General features: G+C 43.4%; 1 protein-coding gene across 1 annotated transcript in view; it reads right to left on the bottom strand.

Moving 5' to 3' along the window:
- AGPAT4 (1-acylglycerol-3-phosphate O-acyltransferase 4) overlaps positions 1-14,204 on the bottom strand; it is a 155,645-nt gene that overhangs the window by 107,424 nt on the left and 34,017 nt on the right. The window contains exon 2 of the mRNA XM_011934983.1: positions 2,485-2,751. Within this exon, the coding sequence (XP_011790373.1) occupies positions 2,485-2,662 (178 nt within the window). The 5' untranslated portion in view covers positions 2,663-2,751. The remainder of the gene's footprint in view (positions 1-2,484; positions 2,752-14,204) is intronic.

Below are 14,204 nucleotides of genomic sequence, written 5' to 3'. Positions count from 1 at the left end.
CAAGGTTTCCTAAACACTCTTTTTACACGGCCTTGGTTACTGTGAAATAATTGACAGAGGAAGTCTGTCAATTATCTAGAGCAAGGAAAAGGAAGCAGGAAGAGAACAGCCCTGCTAACACGTATGGGGATACCAGATCCTCACTTTCTACAGTATTCTCTTTTCCCAGCAGCCAGGACTGCTCCTCTAGAGGGAGAAATCTTCCCTTCCCGCTTCAGATTTTTTAAAAATGCTTCTACTATTGCTTGGCCCAAAGCCCTAGGAAGCCTTCCTCTGGGGACGTAGGCAAAGGTCATTGCTGGGGTGCACATGGATGGAGGTGCTTCCTCTGGGGAAGAAGGCACAGAGCATCACTGGGTATACCTGGATGGAGGTGCTTCTAGGTCCTTCAGTGAAATTAGACTGCCCACCCTTCATTGCACCCACATTGAAATGCCAGTTATCTTAGATGGTTAATTCTTGAGTTTCATTTGGAGTTTGTTCTAAATAATTAATTTGTGATGGAGAAAAATCTGCCTTGCTTTCTGAATTTGTTGCCCATCTTAATTTCCACCAGAAACAGATATGCTAACGCATCCTGGGAAAAATATCTCCACAATCCTGCCATAAACTTAGCATATCTTTACCATCAATCAAAAGAAAAATACGGTGCTCTCGTGGACTCTGATTCCAGATCCTGTTTCTTATTTCTTAACTCCAAACGAGAAGCTCAACTCTTAACCGTCCACTTGAAATTTGGGTAGAGGTTATCACAGTACAAACAGACAGGATTTCACATTGCAAACTAACAGAGTTTGGAATCCCCATAGGTGCATGCGAGTCACGTAAATGCAGGTTTCAGTGAAAAGCGTAATCAGTATTGCTTTGTTAAGTTTAAATTCTGCTTAAATAGAGACCAACTGCTAGAGGGTAAAAAGACATTTAAAATTATAAACATCTTTTAAATCTCAGTCGACTATCTCCTTTCCCTTGATTACAAAAGCTCGTCTCTCTTCAAACAGCTACAGTTCCTGTCCAAATCATCTCCTACTGTCTCTGCGCTGTTTGGACAAGTTTTTCCTTTTTCTATACCACCGTAGAAGCATACATACTAGGAGACCATTGCTGAGTGACGTCTATGACAAGGAAAAGTACATTGCGTCGTATTGGATTGAATTGGTGGTTGTACCCAACGGGCCACAGACAAATAGACTAAAGTTGCTGTTTTACAATGATAACTCAATCTTAGGATCTTATGAAGACTTTCAAGACATATTTCTGTAAAGCATTATAATACAAGACATGGAAGGTCTTGCACTCAAACTATATCTGAAATAGTATCAGGCATATCTGCAAGTTCTGAGTTGGTGAAAAAAGTCATAAATAAGGATATGTCTATGACTTTTTTTCCTCACAAGTTAGTATTCTGAAGTTTAACAACTAAGACTGGATCAGTGGTAATCCACTTGGATAATTATACATAGCTTGAATTGTTTTGATTCAAATTCAAATTTGGCCATTTTATTTAAATGGTATCAAAAATATATCAACAATTTTGGACTCTTGGCATAATCTTAGATAGCTGATATTTCTTAATAGCCAAATTTTTTAAAAGCTCATATTTTAAAATATATTCATACCTACATATATCATTATTAATATCACACTGCGTTCTCTACTTTTGAGAATAGGTATAGGCTTAAGGCTAATCAACACCAACAGCAAAATGCATTTCTAGATGTCCCAATATACTCATTCATCTTTTCAATTGTTGAAACTCAGGCCAGTCAAATTAGTCATGTTTGAAATGGCCTAGCATAATCAAACATACAGACACATACACACACACAAATGAGTGTACTTAAAAGTGGAGAAATGGGAGTAGGGTTGTGAATTGTATCAATGTCAATTTTCTGGTTGGAATATGCTATTTCAGTTGTGCAAGATGCTACCAGAGGGAGAAACTGGCCAAGGAGTGTACAGGATTTCTCAGTATTATTTGTTACAGCTTTATGTGAATCCATTATCTTAAAATAATAAAGCTGAAGAAAAAAGGCAAGGAAGAAAACAATATAGTATATTGCCACTCATTTTTTAAAAAATATATGTATGTATATGTATCTATCTATATAGACATATACACAGAAAGATGCACATGCGTTTACAAGTATAAGAGCTATATGTATGCTATTTCTATAAGGATAACTAAGAAAGAATTAATACTGATTGGTTCTGAAGATAACTAAAGAAACTAATAGAACACGTATTTACTTTTCGTCGTATACCTGTCTGTGGCTGTTGAATTTTGAGCTACTGGCATTATTCATTCAAAAAATAATTTTGGGGGATTGAGAACAAAATAGCCATTTCAAACCTAAGACAAACAAAAGCAAAACAAAAAAACAGCTCAGCACACAATGAAAGCCTAGTGAATCCATATCAAGAGCCGTAATTCTGATACACACCCACAATAAAGACAAAAATATAGAATCTTAAGTATCTTACGGCTTGAGATGCAATAGGACAGTCTGCAGTTGATCTTCCGGAAAAGCTGCTTGTTAATTGGCCAGAGGAGGAGAGTGAAGAGCTGAACGGTGTTGATGATTAGCCCCGAGGCAATAAAGACGTAGCAGAAGACCAGGTGGCACAGGAACTGAGACTTCAGCAGTCCCGCGAGGTCCATGATGTGTGGACGCTCTTATTCAGAAATAAATAAATATCCACAGTCAAAGATTTCCAGAAGGAAGAAAGATCCAGGACTCAGGAAGGCGTCTAAAACACAAACAAATAGGAAATGTTAGCAAAAACACAATGTGCTTTTAGAGTCAGAAAAAAAAGTGCTCTGAAAAGAAAAATATACACTTGAGGTTAAACTCATTGTGCGTTAGTTGATTTATTTATCTGTATTTTGCCAACATTGATGTAGTGCTTACTTCCTGTCGAGCATAGTCTAAGCCCTTTAACAATAATCCTTCCTTTCATTCTCCCAATATCCTCTGAGGTTGGTACTTTCATTACACATGAGGAAATTGAGGCCTGGAAGGTGGAGCCACTCGGCCAGGGTTCACCGCTTCCCAGCTGGGCAGTAGCTGAGCCAGCCATGGAGCCCTGGGTACCACTTGAGTGATGGCTGCCCACAGGACAGGCCACAAATCCGGCTTCCCCTCCTGCTGCCATCGCGGCCTGCGCCCCATTCTCTCACCCCCAGCCCCATGCCATCTCCCTTCTCTCATGTGCCTCCTCCAGATCCCCGCTCCCCCCTCACTTCCAGCAGGACTGCCCTGAAGTCAAGCCTGCCCTGGACAAGGACGAGGACATACCCAGAGTGGGTGCCACCCCTCAAGCACCCAGGACTAGGGAGGCATTTACTTGAAAACCACCACCGTTTCTCCAGCACATGAGAGCCATCACTGGCACAGGGTGGGAGCTTAATTTTAAAAAATATTTGTAGAATGATTTAGTGAAGGTAGACAAGGGCTCAATTTTGAGGACATCAGTAAATACAAATAACTATGAAGGTAAGAAAACTACCCCCACCACACCCTGGTCCACACACGCAGACACACACACCACACACACACATCCTTAAGGGTTCTGAAATCAGAAAGAAACTCAACACACACATACAGTTAGACTCACAGTCCTCTAATCAGTCTCCAGCTCAAAACAGAATAATGAAATGACTTTACAGTTTGGGAAATAAACGGTTTCCTTTGAGGAAAAGGGCAGGAGTTTCAAATACTCTGATGAAAAGGAAAGCTGAGAGCAGCGGACTCGCTTGTCCTGGAAGCAGAAGAGCCTTGCAGACAACCCCAGGAAGACGTCTAATGTTACAACAAACTTTCTAACAATAATAGTGGAGAGGCCCTAAAATGGTTACAATCTTTATTAATAATGAACAATCTGTATACAGATGGTCCTCCACTTACGCTTCCACGGAAAATTCCCAGCTTTACAACGGTGTAAAAGCAAGATCCATTCAGAGAAATTTTAATTCGAGGTCATACAACTCTTCTGTTTTTCACTTTCAGTACAGTATTCAACAAATTACATGGTCTCTTCAGCACTTTATTACAAAATAAGCTTTGTGTAAGATGATTTGGCCTAACCATAGGCTGACGCACATGTGCTGAGCACATTTAAGGCAAGCTAGGCTAAACAATGATGTTTGACAGGTGAGGTGTATGCAATGCCTTTTTGACCTGCAATATTTTCAATTTGCAATGGATTTATCGGGATGTAATCCCATCATAAATTGAGGGGCATCTATAAGAGTTTCACACATATGATCTCATTTTAAGGCTCCTATGAATCCCACCAGATGAGTATTCTTATCATCCCATTTTTCAGAATAAGAAACTAAGGCAATGGTGAGGTTGGGCAATTGCCTATGCTTGCCACAATCGGTAGCTGATCTTGGGGGCCAGTTTTAACTCTGAGCTCTTTCTCCTGCATGTGTCAGGAGTGTTTTGCTCCTGAGATGTGAGGCAGGAGCTCTCTTGGGCTCAGAACTCCCCTTTACAGAGCAGCCCAGAAATTACCCCAAGGGCAGAAGACAGCACAGCGTTTAGTGCAGTCACTCCTGGGCCATGCAGGTTGGCTCTGAGGACGGTTTCAGGCATACGGAGAGTCACAGAGAGGCATGTTTGCACTTACTGGAACTATCTGGAATTCAGGCTGCATTCTTGCAAGATTCCTATACATTTCTGATAGAAGGGAAATGGGAAGAAGCTTTTGGCCTGATTTCTCTGAAATCATCTTAGCTCCACTGAGACATCCCATTCTCTAGGCCCCAGAAGCTCCACTCTCTGGCACAAATCCAGGCCCTGCAGGGTCTGAATCCTCACATCTCTGGCCTTCGCAGACAGCACTTCCACAGACATTTCCAGGCTGGAAAGCTCCGTACTGAGTTTCAACACTCCCAGGCTCCCACTGAGGAATAAGCGTTAAGCTGGCAGCCCCCGCTCAGTGCACTTGACTTTGGGAGCCACATAAATAGGAGGGGTTTACATGGGTTTGCAGTTTGGCAGCAGTAACAGTTTGATGTTGAATATTCATGCAGTTTGCCCATTGTCCCCGGATTAACCACTAATAGCGTCAAGACAATCCGGTCAGGCCAAGCTCAAGTTTTCACTAGGTTTCTGGGGTCTAGTGTTTGTAAATTACTTGACAAATCCATTGCTTTGCCAATTCTACACTAAGAAAAGGAAGCCAGCTGACATCGGAAATGCAGGGGATTAAACACTGCCTTCCTCAGTGGCCAGTTTAATATTAGGGCATTAGGAAGAAAAATTAAGAATTCTTTTTTTCCTTATAAGATTTCAAGGTAAATTGAAATTTTACCATATGCCCTCCGGTAAAACCCTCACTAATAATGCATGAACCAGACTCTCACATGGCATTGGTGAAGTGTAAAGAGGAACCCCAAGCAGAGGAGCCGAAAGAGAAATCAGACAAGGCTTGATGTGTTTGGGGTCTTAAGTTTCAGCTCCACTTCTGTCCTCAAGGCCCATTTCCTAGCCTGGGGGTGTGGTGGTTGCATGTGGGCTTGAGAGTTCAATTGCCCGAGTTTGCGGCTCTGCTCTCTCTCTTCTTGGTTGTGTATTGGAACCCTGTTTTGGGCACATTAACTATTCTGCACCTCAGTTTTTCTATCAGTAAAAAGGGACAACAGAGTCTGGCTGGGCACGGTGGCTCACGCCTGTAATCCCAGCACTTTGGGAGGCCGAGGCGGGCGGATCACGAGGTCAGGAGATCGAGACCATCCTGGCTAACACGGTGAAACCCCGTCTCTACTAAAAATACAAAAAATTAGCCGGCCGTGGTGGCGGGCGCCTGTAGTCCCAGCTACTTGGGAGGCTGAGGCAGGAGAATGGCGTAAACCTGGGAGGCGGAGCTTGCAGTGAGCAGAGATCGCGCCACTGCACTCCAGCCCGGGCGGCAGAGCGAGACTCCGTCTCAAAAAAAAAAAAAAGGGACAACAGAGTCTACTCAAAATCCCAGAGAGGCTATTGCTTTTTGATTTTGTGAAACTTACACGGATTCTCAAATTTATATGCAAACGCCAAAACAAGAATAGACAAGGCATCCTCTGAAGAAGAACCAGAAGTGCTGTGAGGTGTTAAATAATTTAACTGACTTTAGAATGAGGGCTGAGTATTAAAAGAAACATGGCTGAGTTATGTCAGGGCGTGTCTGGAGGGCAAATGTGTGACATAGGTCTTCAGTTCGTTCCAGATAGAGGTTTTGGGGACCCATCTGGATTAGTCCATTCTCACACTGCTATAAAGAAATACCTGAGACTGGACAATTTGTAAAGAAAAGAGGTTTAATTGGTTTATGGTTCTGCAGGCTGTTCAGGAAGCACAGCGGCTTCTGCTTCTGGGGAGGCCTCAGGAAGCTTTTACTCATGGCGGAAGGCAAAGGGGGAGTGGGCATCTTACATGGCAGGAGGAAGAGCGAGAGAGAGAGAGAGAGAGATGGGGGAGGTGCCACACACTTTTAAACAACCAGATCTCAAGAGAACTCACTCATTATACAGTACCAAGGGGGGACGATGTTAAACCATTCATGAGAACTCCACCCCGGTGATCCAATCACCTCTCACCAGGTCCCACCTACAGCGCTGGGGATTACAAATTCTTTTTTTTTTTTTTTTGAGGCGGAGTCTCGCTCTGTCGCCCGGACTGGAGTGCAGTGGCCGGATCTCAGCTCACTGCAAGCTCCGCCTCCCGGGTTTACGCCATTCTCCTGCCTCAGCCTCCGGAGTAGCTGGGACTACAGGCGCCCGCCACCTCGCCCGGCTAGTTTTTGTATTTTTAGTAGAGACGGGGTTTCACCGTGTTAGCCAGGATGGTCTCGATCTCCTGACCTCGTGATCCGCCCGTCTCGGCCTCCCAAAGTGCTGGGATTACAGGCTTGAGCCACCGCGCCCGGCCGGGATTACAAATTCAACGTGAGCTTTGGGCAGGGACACAGATACAAACCATATCAGCGTCTTTCCCATCCTGAATAAAACAGCACTTTGTCTTCTAATGTGGCAATTAGCCAAGTTCATGTCATGCTGAGGAAAGATGGTATAAATATCTGGCCAGCGATGAAAATAGCTGGAGAGAAACATTTCAAAAATACTTTGCCTATTTCCCTTTTAGCTTTGCAAGTACCTACAATGTGACAGAAAGAGACTTTTCAGCAAATCCACTTCAGTAGCTTATTATACGAGGCAAGGATATGACAAAGAACTTATGCTGTTTCTGAGCATATCAGAGCGGTACTCATGGAGTTTCTGGATCAACAGAGAACTAGGAAACTGCTGCTATACCATATTTCTGTGAAAAAAAAAAGAAGATGCTTCTTACTATCAAGGTCAAAAATGATGAACTCATGTGCTTGACAAAGCAAAGATGATGTATTGCCTTTTTCTGGGTTTTGGTACTTATGAAATGAAACAGCAGGTGTTTTCCCATCAGTGAGCTCAGAAGCAGCGTTTAAGCTTTACTTTTTCCTGAGATTCACCCCATGACCTTGAAAGACCCTAGGGCTGGGAGTACAGGAGGCCAAATCCTACTGGGAATTCACTTCCAACAAGTTCACACAATGAAATCTGGCTGCAGAAGCCGGCACAGTTACCTCTGGGGGCAGACAAATGACCCGATGAGGGCTTATAGCAAACATTAAAAGTCAGCAGGAGGCCGGGAGCAGGGGCCCACACCTGTAATCCTAGCACTTTGGGAGGCCAAGGTAGGCAGATCACTTGAGGTCAGGAGTTCAAAACGAGCCTGGCCAACATGGTAAAACCCCATCTCCACTAAAAATAAAAAAAATAAAAAAAATAAAAAAATAGCTGGACATGGTGGTGGGTGCCTGTAATCCCAGCTACTCAGGAGGCTGAGGCAGGAGAATCACTTAAACCTGGGAGGCTGGCAGGGCGTGGTGGCTCACACCTGTAATCCCAGCATTTTGGGAGGCCGAGGTGGGCGGATCACGAGGTCAGGAGATTGAGACCATCCTGGCTAACATGGTGAAATCCCATCTCTACTAAAAATACAAAAAACTAGCCGGGCGTGGTGGCGGGTGCCTGTAGTCCCAGCTACTCAGGAGGCTGAGGCAGAAGAATGGCATGAACCTGGGAGGTGGAGCTTGCAGTGAGCCGAGATCATGCCACTGCACTCCAGCCTGGGCAACAGAGCGAGACTCCATCTCAAAAAAAAAAAAAAACCTGGGTGGCAGAGGTTGCAGTGAGCCAAGATGGTGCCACTGCAACTCCAGCTTGGGTGACAGAGTGAGACTCCATCTCAAACAAAAATAAATAAATAAAAGGCAGGGGGAGGCTTCTCTCCAGATAATGAGTCCCAGACAAACTACAACCTAGGAAACTAAGGCAACATGCAAAAATTGTGGAAACACAAAGACATTTTTAAATCATAGAGAATAGGAAAAATGCCAGGAAACCCTATCTGGATACATTATTGGAATTTTCCAGAAGGCAGCACCTGACCCATGAACTCAATATACATCACCTGAAAATGACTGCACCAGCATTTAAAACACAGAGGAAAAGCAGTTGTCACTAGGAATCATAACAGATTCAAGGAGACATAATCTAATCCAAATTACCTTTATTTCCCAGGCCACTGGTAGATTAGTAGATACTGAATTTAGCCAATCATCTGGCAAAGTCTCTGGCAGTCCTCAAGGGCACACATTGAAAAAGTGTTGGCTATGAGTCTGTGTGAAAGGAGCTCATGGCTGTTTGAGAAAGTAGGTAACCGTCATTAACATTAGCACGGCTTCTTACTAAATACCAGAAGGAGTCTCCTTCAGCACCACTTGGATGTAAAAACTGAGTCATTCATATAAGGATGGGAGAGACAAAGGGGGTTAAATACACAGGGGATGTTGACTATAAGCCAACAGTGTACCAAAGCGGGTAAGTCAGCTGGTATAGACCTTTAGAGAATATTAGGATACACTGAGTGGGAAAAGCTCACAAAGAAGTATAATTCTTAACTGTAAAATAATAATGTGTGCATATATGTCATTCATACCTACCTCTATTACTATATCTATAACTATCTATTAATAGTGGCTAAATGTTGGCAGAAGGATTATGGTTGATTTCCTTTTTTTCTCTGTGTTTTATCATCCTTTTTTATGATGAGAATGAAATCCACCCCATTCGGGACACAGAACTGGACAGATTCCATTTCCCAGCCCCCGTGAAGGTTAGGTGTGGGCGGATGATGGGCATATGCCACAAAGGTGAGATACTTGCAAGTCTCTGAGGGAGAAAAGGTACACTGCTTGCCAACTTGAGGAAGGACCACAGGGTTGACATGCTCTATTAAAGTGAGCAGAAAGGTGATCATCCAAACCACCAGACAAGAGAAATTCTGAAATGCGCAGGCAACGCGAGACCACCTGGAAACCAAGCACTGATGTATGTGTGCATGTGTGTGTGTCTGTGTGTGTGTATGTGTGTGTGTGAGACGGGGGTCAGGGGGGAATGCAGCATAGTTGTTGGAGCTTCTGCTGTGGAGAGGGCACTGAGAGTCAGGCAGTCAGGCTACAAATCCAGGTTTGGCCACTTTACAGCTATGGAAGTTGATTAACTTACTTGGCCCTCACTTTCCTCACGTGTAAAATCAGAACAATAAACTTCAGCATGAGGTGGTTGTAAGGATCAAGCATAGTAAAGCATTTGAAACACTTGCCAGGATACCTGCAACAGGGAGCTCCCAAGTAATGGGGGATTTTTCTATCATTTGCAAGAAGGCAAAGAAGGAGCATCTAAGATAGATGACTTCGTCTCTCCTGGGAAAGCCAATGAGATGGTCAACTCAGTTTTCCTTCTCTACATATCTAGATCAAGACATTGTCTTTAATTTACCTGTAATGTGTTAAAGCATCCTCCCCCAGATGTTTTCATTCTAACCTATACTTTTTTGCTAGTGACTCAGAAATGGGAAATAATGCAGTCACAAACACTCACATGTACTTCACCTTCTATAACTATGTAATCCTCCCAAAGTGTGGGATGGAGATGAGGTGATAGGGTTTGGCTGTGTCTCCACCCAAATCTTACCTTGAATTGTAGTTCCCATAATCTCCACGTGTTGTGGGAGGGACCCAGTGGGAGGTAACTTAATCATGGGAGTGGTTACCCTGATGCTGTTCTCATGATAGTGAGTTCTCATAAGATCTGATGGTTTTTTTTAGGGACTTTTCACCTTTTTGCTCGGCACTTCTCCTTCCTGTCATCATGTGAAGGAGGTTGCGTTTGCTTCCCCTTATGCCATGATTGTAAGTCTCCTGAGGCCTCCCCAGCCCTGCAGAACTGTGAGTCAATTAAACCTCTTTCCTTTATCCATTACCCAGTCTCGAGTATGTCTTTATTAGCTGTGTGAGAATGGACTAATCAAGACACATAAAAATATGTTAAAGTGCAAACGAGACAAATTCTCTCGCTCTAGCACCGAATTTCTCAGGTACCATTTCTACCATGAAGTTCTACAGACACAGACAGCCAGGCGTATACACTCCAGCACAGCGTTTGGTCGACGGGACTCCTGAAGTGAGTTATGTATGGTGTAAGGCAGATGGTACCATATGCTGCCCAGCCTATGTTGGTGAAAACATAAGCAAATGAAAGAAAACTCAGAATTTCCCCATGAAAGAATACAAACCGCATCCTTCTCTAAATACAGAGAACTGTCAGTTTAATGCATTACATTAGGCAACAAGATAACCTTAGTTAAGACTTCATATTCTGTCTTATTCAAAATTCTGAAGCTATGAAATAAGCATGAACTTCAGTCAAACTCAGGAAGACAGGCTAAACCTGAAATGGGATTAACTCTGCCACAGGCTGGATTTAAAAGGTGTTTATGTGTTTGTTCTTAATATATATTCACATTGCAGCACTCAACCAGGTCAGAGTTGTAGAAAAGGCAAAACTTTCTTTCTTCCAAAGAAATCAGTCCAAGAAGAACTGCTGAAGTAATGCTCCTGCCCAATTTAGCATCATCATTAAAATCTAAACACCTTATTGAAGCTCTTTTGACCTCAAAATCCAGAACATACAAAAAGAGATCAAAGAAATGAATGCAAATTATTTTATACTACTTTTTACATTCCAAACTAGGCTTTTGGTTTTTAATGATAATACTCCATTCTACAGAGATGAGGTAAAATGGGACTTCTAGCCTCAGTGTGAGTACAAATCCATCTTTTTAGTAAGCAATTTCACACACATATAAGGACCTTAAACAGCTTCATACCACTTAATAGTAAACAATTTCTGACTATCTTAAGGACAAAATTAACTTTCAGAAAATTCCCCATGTATAAAGATACTCAACCACTACGGTTTCCAACACCAAAAATTAGAAACAATTTGTATTTCCGACATAAGGCAACAAAAAACTGAATTATGGAAGACCCACCAAATGGAATAGGTGAAGTGTCACTAAAATAGGTTTGTAGTAAAATGAATACATTTTCATTATGGTATTAAGTGACAGGATACAAAATCATGTGGAAAAAATAATCACAAATCTAAAAAAACCAGAAGAAAAGAAAGCCTTACCAAAACACTAACAGCAGTTATCTTTGTGTACACACACACACACACACACACACACACAAGTCTCTCCACCTGGAAGCCTGGGCTGGGTTCAAAACTACAGCTTCAGCATCTTGATCCTTAGGAAGAAACTGACAAGGTGCACTCCAATATCCCTTCCAAGTCAAACACATGGATGCCCTCCCAAGGCAAGCTTTGCCCTCTATGCCAGTGCAGTCTTCCTCAACAGTGATTAAGGGATCCAGCTCTGCCGCTCTTCCCCAACTCCCGTCTCCAGAAAAGATTCCCAAGTGGCCCAGGTTAACCAGATGAATAAAAGAAAATAAAAACTTCACGATTGGCAAAGACAGCAGCACAGCTAAAGTGGGGACAGCTGGCAGATTCTGTTTCTGAACCAATATTTTGGTCTCCAGGACACAGAATCCCCACGGACTGCGGTGCCCACAGAGGAGAGGGGAGTGGACGCAGTCCCAGGAGAAATGAGGGAGCTGGTGCCCAGCACACACTACATTCAGATCGCCAGCACTCCTTCAGGTCGGATGAATGTGGCCAGAGTCTCCACGAGGCAACTAACTTGTGCAGGCCTGAGGAAGGTGCTCAGTTCTCACTCCCAGCAAACAAGGCTGGGTTCAGTTTTGACTCCCTTGGAGTTCGGTTGGCCTAATTCCTGAAACAAAACAGGAGAGAAAGTATTCTAGACTGGATTTAACTGTCTTTGGGACGAGCTCTAAGTAAAATAGTCCTCAATTAAAAAAAAAATCATCATCGGCCAGGTGCGGTGGCTCATACCTGTAATCCCAGCACTTTGGGAGGCCAAGGTGGGCGGATCATGAGGTCAGGAGTTCGAGAACAGCCTGGCCAACGTGGTGAAACCCCCGTCGCTGCTAAAAATAGAAAACTTAGCTGGGTGTGGTGGCAGGCACCCGTAATCCCAGCTACTTGGGAGGCTGAGGCAGGAGAATTGCTTGAACCCAGTAGGTGGAGGTTGCAGTGAGCCGAGATCGCACCACTGGACTCCAGCCTGGGCAACAAGAGCAAAACTCTATCTCAAAAAAAAAAAAAAAAAATTATCATCATCTGATGGTATGGCAGAAGCCTATACAAAATTCATGTATTTTAAAATTTCATAGAATAGTCCTTTGTCCAGTACATGATGTCTGTTAAAACAAACCAAACTCTGAAGAAGCTGTAAATCACATTATGTCCTCTAATAAATAACCTTTAGTCCCTCTTCAAAGCCCCAATGTTGCACGACGAAAACTCAGGTCTATGGAAAAGTGATGCTTCTAAGTTTATATTTAACAGTTGGTTCTGAGTAGCCTGTGAGAGAAAAACAAATTGGCAAGAGCTTTTATACCTAGTCCACAGAAAGCTAGACTCAAGCAAACGCAGATGGAAAACCTCAGTAACTTACTCTGTCATGAGAAGAAATAAGGCAGAAGGAAATTAAACTAAGTATTCTCTAAGGCTTTCTGTAGCTTTAACTGCTATGAGATGAAAATGTTTTTGTTTTTGTTTGTTTTCGAGATGGAGTCTCCCTCTGTTGCCCAGGCTGGAGTGCAGTGGCGTGCTCTCGGCTCACTGCAACCTCCGCCTCCTGGGTTCAAGCAATTCTCCTGCCTCAGTCTCCCAAGTAGCTGGGACTACAGGTGCATATTATCATGCTTGACTAATTTTTGTAATTTTGGTAGAGATGGGGCTTCACCATGTTGGCCAGGCTGGTCTCGAACTCCTGACCTCAAGTGATCTGCCTGCCTCGGCCTCCCAAAGTGCTGGGATTTCAGGCGTGAGTCACAGCACCTGGCCGAAAATGTTTACAGTTAAACATCACAGGGCTTCTGAATTATAACCAGTGCTGCAGCATCAGTATAAAAATGTTCAGCATATATTATCCCATTAGTTCTCACAAAAACCCACTATGGAAGGTATTGCCATTCTCATATTATAGATGCAAAGACCACGGTTTAGTTAGAGGAGGTGAAGTGTAAAGGGCTAATGGTGAGTAACTGTGGGGGTCCAGCCTGGGCCAATCTCATGCTTTTAACCACTCTTAATGCTTCCTATAAGACAAGAAGCCCCACATGCTAGACTTCATGAACTTCAGCCTTCCGGGACGCCTGGGATTTCAGTCCATGGTCTTGTTTCTGACTGTTGGAGTGGTCATGAGTATTTAAGCAACTTCCCTTTCACAGTCAGCCTCAGTGGCACCTTTTCTCCAAGTAGAAGGTCACAACCTCCAAACCCCATCCAGCTCGCCCACAGCCTCGGGGGGCTGGAGGGTGCAGACCTCAGAGGAGGTACACATTCTGAAGGTGCCAGCTGGCTAGATGCATTTCCAACAACCGAGGGTGTGTGAGCTATTTTCAACGATGCTCAGCAGAGGCATATTTTAAAATTATGCTCAGTCTGTGAAAGTCTCCAAAACATTTTATCAATTCCTAATGAAAAATCCAATATGATCAAACCCCAAACTGAAATGAAATGAGAAAAATTAATCTTCCAAACAGAGAAAACATCCACAAAATTATATTCTGGTTAATAAGGAAACCTTGGCCGTGCGGTGGCTCACACCTGTCATCCCAGCACTTTGGAAGGCCGAGGTGGGTGGATCACCTGAGGTCAGGAGATCGAGGCCAGCCTG

The sequence above is a fragment of the Colobus angolensis genome, unplaced genomic scaffold (genome assembly GCF_000951035.1).
Source record: "Colobus angolensis palliatus isolate OR3802 unplaced genomic scaffold, Cang.pa_1.0 Scaffold14, whole genome shotgun sequence".
Taxonomy (NCBI): domain Eukaryota; kingdom Metazoa; phylum Chordata; class Mammalia; order Primates; family Cercopithecidae; genus Colobus; species Colobus angolensis.
Note: the sequence above shows the minus strand (reverse complement) of the source record. Positions and strands in the feature narration are given on the sequence as shown.